This window comes from Coregonus clupeaformis, unplaced genomic scaffold, assembly GCF_020615455.1.
Source record: "Coregonus clupeaformis isolate EN_2021a unplaced genomic scaffold, ASM2061545v1 scaf0747, whole genome shotgun sequence".
Lineage (NCBI taxonomy): Eukaryota > Metazoa > Chordata > Actinopteri > Salmoniformes > Salmonidae > Coregonus > Coregonus clupeaformis.
In genome coordinates, this window is record NW_025534202.1 from 147,623 (window position 1) to 169,125 (window position 21,503).

Below are 21,503 nucleotides of genomic sequence, written 5' to 3' on the forward strand. Positions count from 1 at the left end.
AAAGAGCACATGTTTTCCCATCTCAAGACATTGAATAAAAAATAGTACTACACTAAGTACCAAATAAAGTAAGTGTTGACCGTAACAGGGGACTACTGAAAACATCAAACCCACTGGATAACATGGGTAAAATAGTCCTTTAATTCAGCCATAAAACCGCTTGTGACCGGGGAAATAGGTTGTTTTATGAAACGGAGTGGGAATTGAATGCAATCTTCACAAAAAAAGATAATTGTTAAAACATTTCTAGCATGTCTATGAATGGGTAAAAGGGTTGACTTGCTCAGTTTTCCACTACAAAACACCAGTAAATTGACAGAGTAGAACCAGCTGACCTGCTTTTACTCTGATTTGACTATTAGATGTTCAATGTTTGTTTTGAAAAAAAAATTGTTTAAAGGAATAGTTTCACCATATTAAAACGAGAGTTCAGTTCATGTAACAGGGTTGACCTTAAAATGAGGGACAGATGTAAATGACTTACTAATCACATTCATAATAATCTAGAGAAATGACTTTGTCAAGAAACGAAATAACTAGTGCTTTACAATGAGTATGTTTACATGTGTTTGGTTCTGAACAAACAGAATAAAAACTCAGACAACTAGAAAAAGCTTAAACAAAGTATATTCACCCACTGGGTCATACAGCTACAAAGACGTGATTACACAAGCGCATATATTTATACCCTCCTACAAGGGCAGAGTCAACTCCTTGCACATCTAGACAGCCAATACATCTCTGTTGCTAGGCAGGAACTTCAATGGTTCCTCTCACTGATGTAGTCATGTTCCTGCCTAATGCTAAAACCTTTGTGGGCGTGGAAGTATATGTGTGTGAAATAGGACTGTTTCTTCTCACTTCATCTGACCTGACCTCGGGATGAATTCCTCAGTCCTCCCTAATCCACGGCTGTCTTACCTTATCAGTGACTGAAACCAGACTGTTGCCCTTTGCCTCCCTCCTTAGGAGCCATGATATGAACAATAACGTTTTGACAGAATGTAAACACTTCTGCACCCCCCCTTGTCTCACTCAGTAACTTTCCATACACTTAGTTCCTATCCACCCTCCATTGACCCCCACATATACATTTCTTATACATGGAAAGTAATCAATAAGTTCTAGTATGGTAACATGAATAGGTATATTTCAAGCTAGAATCCAACACACACACTCATCTGACATTAAACTGGTTATGGCAGTAGGCAGAGTATGGCATTAGTCATGTAAACACCTTACTCTGCTTTTCTTAATTGGCTTTAGGTGACAATCGAAGTAATGATGTTAAAAACACCTGGTTTTCTGAGCAATCTTTCAAATGATTAGGACACGTAAACGCCTTACTCAGATTCATAGAGGCATATTTAATCTGCACATGTGCTAGCACGAACAGCACAAGCTTTCTTCTTTGCACGAGTGCAGTGAGTTCGGGAAAAACTGAAAGTATGCATCTTAGAAATTGTTTTCACAAACTTTATATGTGCGAATTCGGAATCAAATATACTTAGTAGTATGGTAGTACGTTTATTTTGATGGCCATTTATCATTAATCAAAGTCCCATCAGGTAGCCTGATTTCAGATGTTCATGCTATTTAATATCTTTGTTTCACAGGGGACAGTTGCGCTCTCGGTGGGAGGGGCTTATCATCTGGGGAGCCTCGACAACATCATGATGCTGACAAGACAGAGAAGAGTCTCTCCAGATCAGATTGTTTCAATAAACACCAGCAGACATGTGTAGGGAAGAAACCTCACCACTGCTGCTTTGACTGTGGGAAGGGTTTTGCTAAACAGAGGGAATTGATAATTCACCAACTGATTCACACTGGAGAGAAACCGTACCGCTGCTCTCAGTGTGGGAAGGGTTTTGCTGCATCTAAAACCTTAAAATCTCACCAGAGAATTCATACAGGGGAGAGGCCCTACCCCTGCTTTGTTTGTGGGAAGACCTTCAGTCAATCAGGACACCTGACTACACACCAACGCATACACACAGGAGAGAAGCCTTATAGCTGTGATCAGTGTGGGATGAGCTTCCGGAAGTCAGGACACCTGACCAGACACCAACGCATACATACAGGAGCAAAGCCTTACAGCTGTGATCAGTGTGAGAAGAGCTTCAGTCAATCAGGATCCCTGATTACACACCAACGGATACACACAGGAGAGAAGCCTTATAGCTGTGAGCAGTGTGGGAAGAGCTTCAATCATTCAGGACATCTGTCTACACACCAACGCATACACACAGGAGAGAAGCCATATAGTTGTGATCAGTGTGGGAAGAGCTTCAATCATTCAGGATCCCTGATTACACACCAACGCATACACACAGGAGAGAAGCCGTACAGCTGTGATCAGTGTGGGAAGAGCTTCAATCATTCAGGATCCCTGATTACACACCAACGCATACACACAGGAGAGAAGCCTTATAGCTGTGATCAGTGTGGGAAGAGCTTCAATCATTCAGGACTTCTGACTACACACCAACGCATACACACAGGAGAGAAGAGTTATAGCTGTGATCAGTGTGGGAAGAGCTTCAATCATTCAGGACTCCTGACTAGACACCAGCGCATACACACAGGAGAGAAGCCTTATAGCTGTGATCAGTGTGGGAAGAGATTTGCTCGAGATTCCACCCTGACTGAACACCAACGCATACACACAGGAGAGAAGCCTTATAGCTGTGATCAGTGTGGAAAGAGCTTCAGTCATTCAGGACACCTGACTACACACCAACGCATACACACAGGAGAAAAGCCTTATAGCTGTGATCAGTGTGGGAAGAGCTTCAATCAATCAGGAGCCCTGACTACACACCAACGCATACATACAGGAGATAAGCCTTATAGCTGTGATCAGTGTGGGAAGAGTTTCAATCATTCAGGATCCCTGACTACACACCAACGTATACACACAGGAGAGAAGCCGTACAGCTGTGATCAGTGTGGGAAGAGCTTCAATCATTCAGGATCCCTAATTACACACCAACGCATACACACAGGAGAGAAGCCTTATAGCTGTGATCAGTGTGGGAAGAGCTTCAATCAATCAGGAGAACTGACTTCACACCAACGCATACACACAGGAGAGAAGCCTTATAGCTGTGATCAGTGTGGGAAGAGGTTTGCTCAAGATTCCGCCCTGACTGCACACCAACGCATACACACAGGAGAGAAGCCTTATAGCTGTGATCAGTGTGGGAAGAGCTTCAATCAATCAGGATACCTGACTACACACCAACGCATACACAAAGGAGAGAAACCACCTGTCTATGTGGAAAGAGCTTTGCTCATTCAGGGTCACTGAAAAAAACACCAGAAAGAACAAACATGTCATTTTTTATCTCCCTCCTCTCCTGCACCGGTTCCAGATCCCTAAATAAAGTTTCAATAGAAAACATATTGTGAAGAGTCATCCATCTCCCATTCTCTAACATTATACTAAGTCTGAATTCCATGATAACCTATGTAGCATAATGTCAAGCTCTGGATCCATATCTATCATTCGTCTAGGAGTGCTGTGTGTTGTGGGGTGGGGGATGTTGAAGTGGGTGGGGGTTTTCATAGCTGTATCTTATTTCATTAACTCCTATTAGCCATTAAATACTTGTATCATGTATAATAATGTTTCAACAATACGAGATGTGTATTCTTGTTTTTAATAGATCAATAAATTAAATCCATTATCTGCTTAACAACATCTGCTTATCACATTACAGTGGCTTGCGAAAGTATTCACCCCCCTTGCCATGCTTCCTATTTTGTTGCCTTACAACCTGGAGTTAAAATGGATTTTTTGGGGGGTTTGTATAATTTTATTTACACAACATGCCTACCACTTTGAAGATGCAAAATATTTTTTGGGGTGAAACAAACAAGAAAAGTATCAAAAAAACGGAACTTGAGCGTGCATAACTTTTCTCTCCCCCAAAGTCAATACTTTATAGAGCCACCTTTTGCAGCAATTACAGCTGCAAGTCTCTTGGGGTATGTCTCTATAAGCTTGGCACATCTAGCCACTGGGATTTTTGCCCATTCTTCAAGACAAAACTGCTCCAGCTCCTTCCAAGTTGGATGGGTTCCGCTGGTGTACAGAAATCTTTAAGTCATACACAGATTCTCAATTGGATTGAGGTCTGGGCTTTGACTAGGCCATTCCAAGACATGTAAATGTTTCCCCTTAAACCACTCGAGTGTTGTTTTAGCTGTATGCTTAGGGACATTGTCCTGCTGGAAGGTGAACCTCCGTCCCAGTCTCAAATCTCTGGAAGACTGAAACAGGTTTCCCCCAAGAATTTCCCTGTATTTAGCGCCATCCATCATTCCTTCAATTCTGACCAGTTTCCCAGTCCCTGGTGGTGTTCTCGGGGTGATGATTTGTTGGGTTTGCGCCAGACACAGCGTTTTCCTTGATTGCCAAAAAGCTAAATTTTAGTCTCATCTGACCAGAGTACCTTCTTCCATATGTTTGGGGAGTCTCCCACATGCCCTTTGGCGAACACCAAACGTGTTTGCTTATTTTTTTCTTTAAGCAATGGCTCTTTTCTGGCCACTCTTCTGTAAAGCCCAGCTCTGTGGCGTGTACGGCTTAAAGTGGTCCTATGGACAGATACTCCAATCTCGGCTGTGGAGCTTTGCAGCACCTTCAGGGTTATATTTGGTCTCTTTGTTGCCCCTCTAATTATGTGACTTCTGAAGGTAATTGGTTGCACCAGATCTTATTTAGGGGCTTCATAGCAAAGTGGGTGAATACATATGCACGCACCACTTTTCCATTATTTTTTTAAATATATATTTTACTTCACCAATTTGGACTATTTTGTGTATGTCCATTACATGAAATCCAAATAAAAATCCATTTAGATTACAGGTTGAAATGCAACAAAATAGGAAAAACACCAAGGGGGATGAATACTTTTGCAAGTCACTGTAATTGTTTTTTAAATCTTTAATAATAATAATCTATTTTCATAAGAAGCATAGGCCTCTTGTATAATTAGTTCGCTCCTAAAATATGTTCACATATTTATTGTAAAACCCAGGTTTTAGTGTAGCTGAATGGACATACAGAAGCCATAGGGCTATTAGTGTGGTCAAATTGTTGTATTTATTTTAAAGGATTTTAATTGGGATATCTTTCAACTTTCCTTATTGTGTATTAACTGTGCTCCAACAAGATGTTCACACATTTTTATTGTGAAGCGAAGGATGTGTTGGTTGTTAGGAAGAGGCATCATGGGGGCAGGAAGCCAGCTCTGCCCATCAGTACTTATAGGTCATGTCAACCACAGACCTCACACTCTTCTGTTTTCTCACGACTACTAAGGTCTCCTACCAAACTGCTCTCTCTTCACTCTGGAAATACACTTGATAATATCTTATACCTTACCATTCTACTTTTTATTGGTGATTTGTTAGAAGGAACGAATGCTTGCATGTAAATGTCATTGTAAAAGATACATCTGGAATGTGGTTTCATGTTTTCTTGTTTTGTTTTACATTGCCGATTGCATATTCATTTATTAAAATGTATTTTTTTTAACGTTTAGTTGTATTATGTAGAAGAGACCAGGATATGTTGTTGCCCTGTGTCCCAACACTCAATATTATAGTCAATGTCCTGACAATAAAACGGGTTTAAAACAATCAACAGAGAAACACGTGTCTTACTGGACTCAAATAGAACTGTTCCAAGTTGCTGTCAGGTAAAAATAGAGACAGCAGACAACAGGATTCTTAGTGAAAGGGGTGTTGTTGTCACAATTCCAGTGGGTCAGAAGTTTACATACACCAAGTTGACTGTGCCTTTAATCAGCTTGGAAAATTCCAGAAAATGATGTCATGGCTTTAGAAGCTTCTGATAGGCTAATTGACATAATTTGAGTCAATTGGAGGTGTACCTGTGGATGTATTTCAAGGCTCTTTGCTTAACATCATGGGGAAATCAAAATAAATCAGCCAAGACTTAATTGTAGACCTCCACAAGTCTGGTTCATCCTTGGGAGCAATTTGCAAACGCCTGAAGGTACCACGTTCATCTGTACAAACAATAGTACGCAAGTATTAACAGCATGGGACCACGCAGCCATCATAACGCTCAGGAAGGAGACGCGTTCTGTCTTCTAGAGATTAACGTACTTTGGTGCAAAAAGTGCAAATCAATCCCAGAACAACAGCAAAGGACCTTGTGAAGATGCTGGAGGAAACAGGTAAAAGTATCTATATCCACAGTAAAACGAGTCCTATATCGACATAACCTAAAAGGCCGCTCAGCAAGGAAGAAGCCACTGCTCTTCTCTGTGTCACGGAGGCTCTCCGCACTGCTAAAGCTAACTCTCTCTCCTCTGTCAATCAATCAATCAATTTTATTTTATATAGCCCTTCTTACATCAGCTAATATCTCGAAGTGCTGTACAGAAACCCAGCCTAAAACCCCAAACAGCTAGTAATGCAGGTGTAGAAGCACGGTGGCTAGGAAAAACTCCCTAGAAAGGCAAAACCTAGGAAGAAACCTAGAGAGGAACCAGGCTATGAGGGGTGGCCAGTCCTCTTCTGGCTGTGCCGGGTGGAGATTATAACAGAACCATGCCAAGATGTTCAAAAATGTTCATAAGTGACAAGCATGGTCAAATAATAATCAGGAATAAATCTCAGTTGGCTTTTCATAGCTTGATCATTTAGAGTTGAAAACAGCAGGTCTGGGACAGGTAGGGGTTTCGTAGCCAGCAGGCAGAACAGTTGAAACTGGAATAGCAGCAAGGCCAGGCGGACTGGGGACAGCAAGGTGTCATCATGCCCGGTAGTCCTGGCGTATGGTCCTAGGGCTCAGGTTCTCAGAGAGAAAGAGAGAACGAGAGAATTAGAGAGAGCATACTTAAATTCACACAGGACACTGGATAAGACAGGAGAAGTACTCCAGGTATAACCAACTAACCCCAGCCCCCCGACACATAAACTACTGCAGCATAAATACTGGAGGCTGAGACAGGAGCGTCCCGGGAGACACTGTGGCCCCATCCGAAAAACCGCCGGACAGGGCCAAACAGGAAGGATATAACCCCACCCACTCCGCCAAAGCACAGCCCCGCACCACTAGAGGGATATCCCCAACCACCAACTTACAATCCTGAGACAAGGCCGAGTATAGCCCACAGAGGTCTCCACCACAGCACAAACCAAGGGGGCGCGAACCCAGACAGGAAGATCACGTCAGTAACTCAACCCACTCAAGTGACGCACCCCCCCCAGGGACGGCATGAAAGAGCACCAGCAAGCCAGTGACTCAGCCCCTGCAACAGGGTTAGAGGCAGAGAACCCCTCTGCTCTTATCCTTCTAGACCTATCCGCTGCCTTTGATACTGTGAACTATCAGATCCTCCTCTCCACCCTCTCTGAGTTGGGCATCTCCGGCGCTGCTCACTCTTGGATTGTGTCCTACCTGACAGCTCAATCCTACCAGGTGGCGTGGCGAGAATCTGTCTCCGCACCACGTGCTCTCAACACTGGTGTCCCCCAGGGCTCAGTTCTAGGCCCTCTCCTATTCTCTCTATACACCAAGTCACTTGGCTCTGTCATATCCTCACATGGTCTCTCCTATCATTGCTATGCAGACGACACACCATTTTCTGATAACCAGGTTGCGAATCGCATCTCTGCATGTCTGGCAGACATATCAGTGTGGATGTCGGATCACCACCTCAAGCTGAACCTCGGCAAGACGGAGCTGCTCTTCCTCCCGTGGAAGGACTGCCCGCTCCATGATCTCGCCATCACGGTTGACAACTCCATTGTGTTCTCCTCCCCAGAGTGCAAAGAACCTTGGCGTGACCCCTGGACAACACCCTGTCGTTCTCCGCTAACATCAAAGCGGTGCTACCCGATCCTGCAGGTTCATGCTCTACAACATTCGCAGAGTACGACCCTACCTTACACAGAAAGCGGCACAGGTCCTAATCCAGGCACTTGTCATCTCCTGTCTGGATTACTGCAACTCTTTGTTGGCTAGGCTCCCTGCCTGTGCCATTAAACCCCTACAACTTATCCAGAACGCTGCAGCCCGTCTGGTGTTCAACCTTCCCAAGTTCTCTCATGTCACCCCGCTCCTCCGCACACTCCACTGGCTTCCAGTTGAGGCTCGCATCTACTACAAGACCATGGTGCTTGCCTACGGAGCTGTGAGGGGAACGGCACCTCCTTACCTTCAGGCTCTGATCAGACCCTACACCCAAACGAGGGTACTACGTTCATCCACCTCTGGCCTGCTAGCCCCCTACCTCTACGGGGAAGCACAGTTCCGCTCAGCCCAGTCAAAGCTATTGCTGCTCTGGCACCCCAATGGTGGAACAAGCTCCCCACGACAGCGGAGTCACTGACCACCTTCCGGAGACACTTTGAACCTACCTCTTTAAGGAATACCTGGAATAGTATAAAAGTAATCCTTCTGTAACAAGATTTGTTCAAGCCTAAAATGTTAGTCCGTAATCGTAACATGGTGTTTGTATGTTCACAGATGAAATTTCACGGTTACGTTTCACGCATGGCTTTTCTTACGATCCTAACAATTTACGTATGGATTTTCGAACGATCCTAACAATATGTACGTTAAATCTTTTGGCAGCTATCTGGCTCCATAGTTTTAGATCAATCGAGATACCAAGGAGATCCGTTTGAAGTCTCGATGAAAGTCATAGATGTGTTAGATGAGGTGGCGTCAGTGAAAATATCAAGATGTATTATTTTTGTTTGTTTGTATGTCCAAGGAGCAGAAGGAGCGTGCTTTGCACCTGAAAAATATATATCGGATCGGAATGTGTCGTGTGGATCTGTGAAGCAGGGCACCTATCAAGGTTGTTATCTCTGGAGTGGCTCTAGAAGTGAGTGTAAAGGATGTAACTGAAGAAGTAGATGTAGTGGTTGATGCACGCTGACTGACCCGTATGGTGATGGAGTGAGGAAGACCATTCCATCCATTATTTTGTTCTTTGAAGAAGAGTCTCTCCCTTCATACGTATATTTGGGTTATGTGAGATATCCTGCAAGAGTCTTCATGCCCAAACCCTTGCAGTGGGATGAATGTAAACTATTTGGACGTGTCAAGTGTATGTAGACGGGAGGCATATTGTATGCCAGTTGAGGCGAAATGCTGCAGTTGTGGTGGCGAGCATGAACCAGAATTCACGAAGTGCCCTGTTAGGGTGAAGGAGACCCAGGTGGCAAGAATATGGGCTGTCCAGCATGTCTCCTATCCGGAGGAGGTGAGAAGAGTGGAAGAAGGGAGTAAAGTTGAAGAAACCATGGTAGTTGGATTAGAGACATCAGTAAATGCAACTCTCCAACAGGATCCTGACAGGTTGCATGTTAAAAAGGTGGACTATTGTTTAGTCTGCCATAAACCTTAAAGAAGAAGAAGACAACAGCAAAGCATTCTAACTGTACTGTTGTAGCCGACAACATTTCATGTCATACAAAGAAACAGTAGCTTCCACGATGGATCCGGTAAGTCTGGTTTCCTTTTAACAGTATAGGCCTGCTGTGCTGTATAAAATGTCTAGGCCTAGTTTTCATCATCTTTGATCCTCCACATTCCTGTGTTCAGTTTAAACGGCTGGATAAAAAACCATGTTTTTTTACTTCAAAGTAGCCTACTACTATTCATGTTTAGGAATCTGTGACAATGACCTAATTATCTCTCATTCCTTCACTGATTTCGAACACATTATCCATTATTTGACCAGCTACTCAAGTGGCCGCTCTAACAAATAACATAATTGTCTTCAAAAATGGAAGGCTATCGGGAAGAGGCAAGATCATGTGGGACCATTATAGCCAATGAGAGGGCAGATATGCGTGTTACCACTAGTTGCCACAAAGTCAAACGTCTATATCGCAGTGCTTAATTTGTATTTCGGGAGGTCCAGTAACTTATAGTAAGCGCTAGAGTGGTGGTTATCCGAGGGGCTCTGAGGTACCGGAACACATTGAGAAAAAAGTGTCAAACACAACGTAGCAGCGCAGCAGACAGAGTAAACCGCTAAGTAGCCTACTATCTATGGTGGTGATACGGACAGCACTCTCCAAGGTGCTGATTAATTCAAAGCATTTAAGATGTGACTGCAGTATGCCCACATACTTGAGTATAGCTGCGGGCTTACACAAGTTCGAATTTCTTATAGGCTAATTTTCTAGACATCAATGTACAGCAACATTTTTTAGAAGACACTGCAGAACACCCGCCATATGCATATCCACACATACTCAGCTGTGGGGCTTACATACCCACATTGCATATAATTTAAGACATCAATGTAGCAGTAGAACAAATATCACAATATAACTTCAAATAAAATAAATCAATGTAGGCTACATTAGAACACACATCAGAATATATAGGCCTCCTGCCTATTTGATAATATGAAGCAAATATTCAGATTACCTTCACAGCACAGAACAAGTTTGTAAAGAAAAAATAAACTCCTACCTTAGTTTTCAAAACCTCCCACAATGACTCTCCCCATGTCAAGTCCATTTAACTCCTGAGAGTACATTTCTTGCTCAAAGCCATGAGCGGGCCTGTGGCTGTGACGTTTAGCCTCCTTCTAAGGCTGTTCTGAAGACTGGCTGTAGTGTCTATTTTTTCATTTTGAGTGTTAACTATAACCTGGGTGTCCTCTTTAGCCTTGACTACAAGGCTTGCTGCCACCAAATGTGCCTTGGTTGGGGCATGTTCAAAAACCTTTTTTCTGAGGTCTCTTTGTTGTTTTGTTGTTTTACATCTGAGGCAGAGGATGTTACTGTACATTCCACCCACTATTTTGCTAGTTTAATCCCTCCAGTCGTTTCTAGACCCAAGCTCCCTACCTTTTTGCATGTTGTACAGGCCAACTTTGAATTATAAATGACAAGCCAGGGGTTATACGTTTGCTTGTTCTTGACCTGCAAATTGCACCTGCTCTTCCCCCCAGCTCCCCGTCTCCCTCTCCCGCTGAGTCTGACTCGCTACTCTGCCTACTAGCTAGTGGAGGTGCCGGTGGTGATGCTGAACTGGCAGAATTAGCAGCGCTGCTAGCTAAGGCATCGCCACCAGGAACAGTTTGCCCCTCACTCCTCTCCTCAGGCACGGACAGTTCTCTGCAGTGGCGGCTCCTGAAAAAATTCTCAGGGGGGGCAATTTTTCTGATGATTTAGGTGACCTACACACATTTAAAAAAAAGATATGTCCAGCAACAACATGAAGACAGGGGCAGCATATAAGTCAATACTGATATACACATTACTTGCTTCAAAAAGGCCTCATGGTTGAATTGGAAATATGTGCACCTGAGCATAATTCACAACAAGCAAGCAGGAGCTTTTGATAGAGGCTACTGAAAACATTGATGCAAGTTATTGGTAATAAGAAATTTTTATAGACTTCCATATTCTGCCCTCTTGTATAGATTTGATGAAAATGAACAGTGATAGACATTTTGCCTGAAAACAGAATTTGAAAATAATTTCTAGAAAAAGGTAAACACAGCTATCTGTATGGCTTTGTAAAAATGAACAACCATATTCTGGCCAATTGTATAGATTTGTAAATATGATGATGTCTCCTTTCATGCATACATTTTCAAATAAAGCTCTGCTTTGAGAAAGATCGAATGATATTGTTTAATCTTACCTTATGGCCTGCACACTGCTTGTGAAGCTGTCGAGGCACGTTTGATGAAGACAGCATCGATGTCCTTCTTCTGTGCCCTTGAAAACTTTAGCATTTTTAAGATGGTCATCAAACACCTCATCTAATTGTGCCACAAAGTTGACAAGTCCAAGAAAAATACCAGGGTTGGTGGAGCCCTCCGTTTCATCTTTGCCTCGCAAAGCTAACTCAAACACTCCGCAAAACTTCACACACTGGATTAGCCGGCTGAGGATGTGGCGGTTCTTGCTAACCTCAACGTTGTGGCGGCGGACAGCCAGCCTGTATCCCTCATCCAGTTGAGTGACAATGTTCACTCTCCCCAAAGCAGACAATCTCAAACAGCTATCCATGTGGGTCTTTGACAGCTCATGTTTCTTAATCTTTCTGAAAGATGGTGCATGTCGGTTACACCAGTCGCTGTCCAAGCCGTGCTGTCTGCCGTGCCGCCTTCAGGGTGACAGAGTAAGCAGGGGTAGCAGAAAACTGCATTAGCTACATCGCAGCCTGCTAGCCAGATTTTTCGTTCATACCAATTTTTGGAAAATCCTCGGGTGTAGGACTTTCCCCCTTTAGTAGAAACCTGTTGAATTATTAAATTTGGTCTGGGAGGTCCTAATTGTTTCATTGCCAATTTATCTTGATTTGTTCGCCGACAAAAAGGAACTTCTTTCAAAGAGACAATCGAGTTGCACTGAAGGCTAGCCATGTTGACAGTAGTAATGAATTGATTGACGAGGCTACCCGCTCTTTTCTTAGTTACGTTCATGGTTATGTTACGTATGACGAAAGCGCGTAAGTGCAAGCCCTCAGAATCCCATAGAGATTGTATTGAAAGCTCTGATATTTGAAAAAAATTGATTTTACATTAGAGGCTATGAGAGACTTCTGGGCGATTTTCAACCTGACTGAAATCGCCCCAAAACGGGCGGGGACATTTGAAGCACGACTTTAGCCTGATTGGACATTTAGTGGCAGATCAGACGTCTAGATTAGAACACTGATAACTACTGTTGCCGTGATATAATTGATTAGAAAAAAAATCCCTTCCTTTTCCCGTTTGGCAGTGCGTCGCCCATATCGCCCTAATGAACACACCGCCCCTGGTTCTCTGGCTCGTTCTGGGTTCGATTCACAATCTTTCTCTAGATTTTTGGACATGAGAAATTTCATCAAACTCAAATTAAGCACTGCTATATCGTATTTTTATTCATTTAGGGTTAAGCATAAAGTTAGAAGTTTGGTTAAGGCTAGAGTTAAGATCACATTTTAATAAGATGAATTCTAGAAATGGGCGTGGTTTATGACTTTGTTTGTGGCAACTAGTGACGACCAGGCACTACTCCCATATAAGTGTTTTTTTTCCCCCAATGTTGCCGGGATGTCACGTGTCCTACTTTTACATATACATTCCTAACAACCTAATTCGATCAAATAAGGCAGAAGCCAGATTTTGGGCCCAGTTATCCCTCTCGCTTCGCCTCTTCCTCGCTGTTTGATAGGAAATGACTGGTACAAGAAATATGGTGGAAACTAGCCCATGCCTCCACCAATCCAATGCTCTTAGATTTGTGGGTTGTAGTGAACAATTGAACATTTCAGGTAAAATGAGATATTCGAGGGATGCACCCAAATCAATCCGAGGTTTAGACTAAATTAATAAAATATTTGGTTTAATATTAATCTATGTAGAATACTTCTTGCCGCCAACAGGACAAATCTAGCCCGTCCCCCTCCACCCTCCAGGAGACCCCAGGTCGACCGTCTACCGGTACTTTACTGCTGGGTCTAGTCGACTGCAGGAAAACACCGGGGCAGAGTGGAACTGAGAGAGGAGAAGAGGAACATGGATATTTGATTTCATTAAGTATGAAGCATGGTGTGTGGATTAGACTAGAGTCTGCTTCTGTAACAATTCATTGATTCATTATACACTGCTCCAAAAAATAAAGGGAACACTAAAATAACACATCCTAGATCTGAATGAATGAAATAATCTTATTAAATACTTTTTTCTTTACATAGTTGAATGTGCTGACAACAAAATCACACAAAAATTATCAATGGAAATCAAATTTATCAACCCATGGAGGTCTGGATTTGGAGTCACCCTCAAAATTAAAGTGGAAAACCACACTACAGGCTGATCCAACTTTGATGTAATGTCCTTAAAACAAGTCAAAATGAGGCTCAGTAGTGTGTGTGGCCTCCACGTGCCTGTATGACCTCCCTACAACGCCTGGGCATGCTCCTGATGAGGTGGCGGATAGTCTCCTGAGGGATCTCCTCCCAGACCTGGACTAAAGCATCTGCCAACTCCTGGACAGTCTGTGGTGCAACGTGCCGTTGGTGGATGGAGCGAGACATGATGTCCCAGATGTGCTCAATTGGATTCAGGTCTGGGGAACGGGCGGGCCAGTCCATAGCATCAATGCCTTCCTCTTGCAGGAACTGCTGACACACTCCAGCCACATGAGGTCTAGCATTGTCTTGCATTAGTAGGAACCCAGGGCCAACCGCACCAGCATATGGTCTCACAAGGGGTCTGAGGATCTCATCTCGGTACCTAATGGCAGTCAGGCTACCTCTGGCGAGCACATGGAGGGCTGTGCGGCCCCCCAAATAAATGCCACCCCACACCATGACTGACCCACCGCCAAACCGGTCATGCTGGAGGATGTTGCAGGCAGCAGAATGTTCTCCACGGCGTCTCCTGACTCTGTCACGTCTGTCACATGTGCTCAGTGTGAACCTGCTTTCATTTGTGAAGAGCACAGGGCGCCAGTGGCGAATTTGCCAATCTTGGTGTTCTCTGGCAAATGCCAAACGTCCTGCACGATGTTGGGCTGTAAGCACAACCCCCACCTGTGGACGTCGGGCCCTCATACCACCCTCATGGAGTCTGTTTCTGACCGTTTGAGCAGACACATGCACATTTGTGGCCTGCTTGAGGTAATTTTGCAGGGCTCTGTTTGTGCTCCTCCTGCTCCTCCCTGCACAAAGGCGGAGGTAGCGGTCCTGCTGCTGGGTTGTTGCCCTCCTACGGCCTCCTCCACGTCTCCTGATGTACTGGCCTGTCTCCTGGTAGCGCCTCCATGCTCTGGACACTACGCTGACAGACACAGCAAACCTTCTTGCCACAGCTCGCATTGATGTGCCATCCTGGATGAGCTGCACTACCTGAGCCACTTGTGTGGGTTGTAGACTCCGTCTCATGCTACCACTAGAGTGAAAGCACCGCCAGCATTCAAAAGTGACCAAAACATCAGCCAGGAAGCATAGGAACTGAGAAGTGGTCTGTGGTCACCACCTGCAAAACCAGTCCTTTATTGGGGGTGTCTTGCTAATTGCCTATAATTTTCACCTGTTGTCTATTCCATTTGCACAACAGCATGTGAAAGTTATTGTCAATCAGTGTTGCTTCCTAAGTGGACAGTTTGATTTCAAAGAAGTGTGATTGACTTGGAGTTACATTGTGTTGTTTAAGTGTTCCCTTTATTTTTTTGAGCAGTATATATTGATGAAAATATCTGGTCGTTCCACCCAATTTTGAGAAGTGTAACTTGGTCATCAACTTTGGATTTCACCTAATTTTAACATTCTGTCATAAAGAGCTCGTGTACAACTTCATAAAAAAAAAAAATCTCATCTCGAGGTTAAATAAAAAAGAAATGATATAGTAAGTGCCTATGTGCCAAATAAAGTAACAGGGTTGACCTTAACAGCAGACGACTGAAAACAACAAAACCAGTACATTACATTGGAAAAATAGTCCTTTAAATCAGCCACAAATTTGCTTATGACCGGGGTAATGGAAGCTAGTTTTGTGCAACAAGGACTGGCAATTGAATGCAAGCTTCACTAAAAAATGTAATCATTAAAAAATGTCTACCATATCAATTTAAGGGTAAAAGGGTTTACTTGCTCAGTTTTCCACCACAAAACACCAGAAAATTGGCAAAAAGATTAGAACCAGCTCACCTGCTTTTACTCTGATTTAACTTTTTGATGTTCAATGTTACTTTTGCAAAAAGAATGTAAGGAACAGTTTCACCATATTTAAACAAGGGTTGACCTTAAAATGCCCTCCTGTAGCTCAGTTGGTAGAGCATGGCGCTTGCAATGCCAGGGTTGTGGGTTCGATTCCCACGGGGGGCCAGTATGAAAAATGTATGCACTCACTAACTGTAAGTCGCTCTGGATAAGAGCGTCTGCTAAATGACTAAAATGTAATGTAAAATGAGGGACAGACGTAAATGAATCACATGAAATAAATAATCTTCAGAAATGACTGTCAAAGTAACCAAATAACTAGGGCTTTACATGCACACACACAATTTAATATTAAACTGATTATGGCAGTAGGCCGAGTATGGCATTAGTCATGTAAACACCTCACTCTGGTTATCTTAATTGGTGTAAGCTCATAACCAAAGTAAGCATAAGCCTTTAAAAACACCTGGTTTTCTGAGCAATCTTTAGAATTATTAGGACATGTAAACTCTTTAATCAGAGTTATAGCGGTGTATTTAATCTGTACATGTGCTAGCACAAGCGGCGCAAGCTAACTTATTTTGATCGAGCGCAGTGAGTTCAGAAAAACTGAAAGTATGCAGCTTAGAAATAGTTCTCACATACAAACTTTATTTGTCCGAACTCAGAATTAAATATGCTTTTAAAAAATAACATGGTCGCTGTGGTAGAACATTTATTTTGATTGCCAATTTTCGGCATTCATCAAAGTCCCATTAGGTATCCTGATTTCAGATGTGTCCATGTAAACAGGATTATTAGAGAAATTGTTCCTCTTTCATAGTATGTCAACGTTTAAATCAAACTCTTATACTAATTGACTATTCATAATAATCATATTATTCTGTGCATGTAACCGTACTCAATGATGGTAAAACTTTGAGAAATTATTGTATTAGGTGGGTTAAAATCTTTCTAAAAGTTACACAGGGTTGACGGAGGGACTTGTCAAAATGCAGAATTATTTTTCAATTTAGCAAGTCTTTATTCATATAAAAATCGGATCAATTGAATTCTCCATGTGTTCTGTTTTAATGGGCACTTTATTTAATATAACAGAGATTTAAAATGTTATATTGGTGCACAATTTCTACTGAACAAATATAAAAGGGACGTAAAAGACATTCATTTCATGGAACGACCCATCTGTTTATGGGCCCATGTTTGCAAAATCTAACAATTCAATGTCTTTGATTCACAGGGGACAGCCCTAATCATTGCTCTCTCAGTGGGAGGAGCTTATCATCTGGGGAGCCTCAACAACATCATGATGCTCACAAGACAGAGAAAAGTCTATCCGGATCAGAACACCTCAAGAAACACCAGCAGAGAGGTATAGGAAAAAAACGTCATCATTGCTGCTCTCAGTGTGGGAATAGTTTCACTGCATCTAAAACCTTAAAATCTCATCAGAGAATTCATACAGGGGAGAGGCCTTACCCCTTCTTTGATTGTGGGAAATGCTTCAATCAATCAGGAACCCTGACTACACACCAGCGCATACACACAGGAGAGAAGCCTTATAGCTGTGATCAGTGTGGGAAGAGTTTTGCTCGAGATATCACCCTGACTACACACCAGCTCACACACACTGGAGAGAAACCTTACTCCTGTCTATGTGGAAAGAGCTTTGCTCATTCAGGGTCACTGAAAAATCACCAGAAAGAACTAACATGTCATCTTTTATCTCCCTCCTCTCCTGCACCGGTTCCAGATCCCTAAATAATGTTTATATAGAAAACATATTGTGAAGAGTCATCCATCTCCCATTCTCTAACAGTATACTAAGTCTGAATACCATGATAACCTGTGTAGCATAATGTCAAGCTCTGGATCCATATCGATCATTCGTCTCGGAGTAGGAGTGCTGTGTGTGTAGTGGGGTGGGGGTGTTCAGAGCTGTATCTTATTTCATTAACTCCTGTTATCCATTAATTACTTGTATCATGTATAATAATGTTTCAACAATCTTGTATTCAATAAATTAGATCCATTATCTGCTTAACAACGTCTGCTTATCACATTACAGTGGCTTGCGAAAGTATTCACCCCCCTTGGCATGCTTCCTATTTTGTTGCCTTACAACCTGGTATTAAAATAGATTTTTGGGGTGTTTATCATTTGATTTACACAACATGCCTACCACTTTGAAGATGCAAAATATGTTTTATTGTGAAACAAACAAGACAAACTGTTCATAACTATTCACCCCCCAATGTCAATACTTTGTAGAGCCACCTTTTGCAGCAATTACAGCTGCAAGTCTCTTTGGGTATGTCTCTAAGCTTGGCACATCTAGCCACTGGGATTTTTGCCCATTCTTCAAGGCAAAACTGCTCCAGCTCCTTCAAGTTGGATGGGTTCCGCTGGTGTACAGAAATCTTTAAGTCATACCACAGATTCTCAATTGGATTGAGGTCTGGGCTTTGACTAGGCCATTCCAAGACATTTAAATGTTTCCCCTTAAACCACTTGAGTGTTGCTTTAGCAGTATGCTTACGGTCATTGTCCTGCTGGAAGGTGAACCTCTGTTCAGTCTCAAATCTCTGGAAGACTGAAACATGCTTCTTGAGAGCTGTTGGGTTTGCGCCAGACATAGCGTTTTCCTTCATAGCCAAATAGCTCAATTTTTGTCTCATCTGACCAGAGTACCTTCTTCCATATGTTTGGGGAGTCTCTCACATGCCTTTTGGCGAACACCAAACTTGTTTGCTTATTCTTTTCTTTAAGCAATGGCTTTTTTTGGGCCACTCTTCCGTAAAGCCCAGCTCTGTGGAGTGTACGGCTTAAAGTGGTCCTATGGACAGATACTCCAATCTCCGCTATGGAGCTTTGCAGCTCCTTCAGGGTTATCTTTGGTCTCTTTGTTGCCTCTCTAATTAATGCCCTCCTTGCCTGGTCCGTGAGTTTTGGTGGGCGGCCCTCTCTTGGCAGGTTTGTTGTGGTGCCATATTCTTTCCATTTCTTAATAATATATTTAATGGTGCTCCGTGGGATGTTCAAAGTTTCAGATCTTTTTTTTATAACCCAACCCTGATCTGTACTTCTCCACAACTTTGTCCCTGACTTGTTTGGAGAGCTCATTGGTCTTCATGTTGCTGCTTGCTTGGTGGTGCCCCTTGCTTATTGGTGTTGCAGACTCTGAGGCCTTTCAGAACAGGTGTGTATATATACTGAGATCATGTGACGCTTAGATTGCACACACGTGGTCCTCTGTAGCTCAATTGGTAGAGCATGGCGCTTGTAACGCCAGGGTAGTGGGTTCGATCCCCGGGACCACCCAGACGTAAAAATGTATTGCACACATAACTGTAAGTCGCTTTGGATAAAAGCGTCTGCTAAATGGCATATTATTATTATTATTATTATTTAACTAATTATGTGACTTCTGAAGGTAATTGGTTGCACCAGATCTTATTCAGGGGCGTTATAGCAAACGGGGTGAATACATATGCACGCACCACTGTTCCGTTATTTATTTATTATAATTTTTTGTAACATTGTTTTTTTTAAATTTCATTTCACCAATTTGGACTATTTTGTGTATGTCCATTACATGAAATCCAAATAAAAATAAATTTAAATTGCAGGTTGTAATGCAACAAAATAGGAAAAATGCCAAGGGGGATGAATTATTTTGCAAGGCACTGTACTTTGTGTACAGTCGTAGTCAAAAGTTTTGAGAATGACACAAATATTAATTTTCACAAAGTCTGCTGCCTCAGTTTTTATGATGGAAATTTGCATATACTCCAGAATGTTATGAAGAGTGATCAGATGAATTGCAATTCATTGCAAAGTCCCTCTTTGCCATGAAAATGTACTTAATCCCTCAAAAACATTTCCACTGCATTTCAGCCCTGCCACAAAAGGACCAGCTGACAAGGCTGGAGATCACTCTGTCATGCTGATTGAGTTAGAATAACAGACTGGAAGCTTTAAAAGGAGGGTGGTGCTTGAAATCATTGTTCTTCCTCTGTTAACCATGGTTACCTGCAAGGAAACACGTGCCGTCATCATTGCTTTGCAGAAAACGGGCTTCACAGGCAAGGATATTGCTGCTAGTAAGATTGCACATAAATCAACCATTTATCGGCTCATCAAGAACTTCAAGGAGAGAGGTTCAATTGTTGTGAAGAAGTCTTCAGGGCGCCCAAGAAAGTCCAGCAAGCGCCAGGACCGTCTCCTAACGTTGATTTAGCTGCGGGATCGGGTTACCACCAGTGCAGAGCTTGCTCAGGAATAGCAGCAGGCAGGTGTGAGTGCATCTGCACGCACAGTGAGGCGAAGACTATTGGAGGATGGCCTGGTGTCAAGAAGGGCAGCGAGGAAGCCACTTCTCTCCAGGAAAAACATCAGGGACAGACTGATATTCTGCAAAAGGAACAGGGATTGGACTGCTGAGGACTGGGGTAAAGTCAATTTCTCTGATGAATCTCCTTTCCGATTGTTTGGGGCATCCGGAAAAAGGCTTGTCCGGAGAAGACAAGGTGAGCGCTACCATCAGTCCTGTGTCATGCCAACAGTAAAGCATCCTGAGACCATTCATGTGTGGGGTTGCTTCTCCGCCAAGGGAGTGGGCTCACTCACAATTTTGCCTAAGAACACAGCCATGAATAAAGAATGGACCAACACATCCTCCGAGAGCAACTTCTCCCAACCATCCAAGAACAGTTTGGTGACGAACAATGCCTTTTCCAGCATGATGGAGCACCTTGCCATAAGGGAAAAGTGATAACTAAGTGGCTCGGGGAACAAAACATCGACATTTTGAGTCCATGGCCAGGAAACTCCCCAGACCTTAATCCCATTGAGAACTTGTGGTCGATCCTCAAGAGGCGGGTGGACAAACAAAAACCCACAAATTCTGACAAACTCCAAGCATTGATTATGCAAGAATGGGCTGCCATCAGTCAGGATGTGGCCCAGAAGTTAATTGACAGCATGCCAGGGCGGATTGCAGAGGTCTTGAAAAAGAAGGGTCAACACTGCAAATATTGACTCTTTGCATAAACTTAATGTAATTGTCAATAAAAGTCTTTGACACTTATGGAATGCTTGTAATTATACTTCAGTATACCATAGTAACATCTGACAAAAATATCTTATAACACTGAAGCAGCAAACTTTGTGAAGACCAATATTTGTGTCATTCTCAAAACTTTTGACCACGGCTGTATTATGGGGACAGAGTGAGTCACTCCACCCTGATAATCACAGACCTGAGAGAAATGTGAGATTCAAATACAAGGATTTTTTATTTCAAGGTACACTATATGATAACATGTGTCCTCAAACCATCCACCTTTTGTTTAACCTTTAGGGAAACACACCGCCCGGGCAACGAAGGAGTGGCTTCGTAAGAAGCATTTCAAGGTCCTGGAGTGGCCTAGCCAGTCTCCAGATCTCAACCCCATAGAAAATCTTTGGAGGGAGTTGAAAGTCCGTGTTGCCCAGCGACAGCCCCAAAACATCACTGCTCTAGAGGAGATCTGCATGGAGGAATGGGCCAAAAATACCAGCAACAGTGTGTGAAAACCTTGTGAAGACTTACAGAAAACGTTTGACCTGTGTCATTGCCAACAAAGGGTATATAACAAAGTATTGAGAAACTTTTGTTATTGACCAAATACTTATTTTCCACCATAATTTGCAAATAAATTCATTAAAAATCCTACAATGTGATTTTCTGGATTTTTTTTCTCATTTTGTCTGTCATAGTTGACGTGTACCTATGATGAAAATTACAGGCCTCTCTCATCTTTTTAAATGGGGAACTTGCACAATT

General features: G+C 42.8%; 1 protein-coding gene across 1 annotated transcript; it reads left to right on the forward strand.

Annotated features, from left to right (window-relative positions):
- Positions 1-122: 122 nt before the first annotated feature.
- On the forward strand, positions 123-17,503 carry LOC123485589 (zinc finger protein 271-like). Its single transcript, XM_045216601.1, has 4 exons — positions 123-126; positions 1,617-3,248; positions 17,193-17,327; positions 17,496-17,503. Exons 1-4 carry the CDS (start codon positions 123-125, stop codon positions 17,501-17,503), a joined length of 1,779 nt encoding a protein of 592 aa, XP_045072536.1.
- Positions 17,504-21,503: the final 4,000 nt, after the last annotated feature.

What these genes read in the sequence shown, in the direction of transcription:
- LOC123485589 (XM_045216601.1), top strand. An exon ending in ATACCTGACTACACACCAAC is followed by an intron (nt 3,249 to 17,192) that starts GCATACACAAAG and finishes TCAATCAATCAG; the next exon opens with GAACCCTGACTACACACCAG.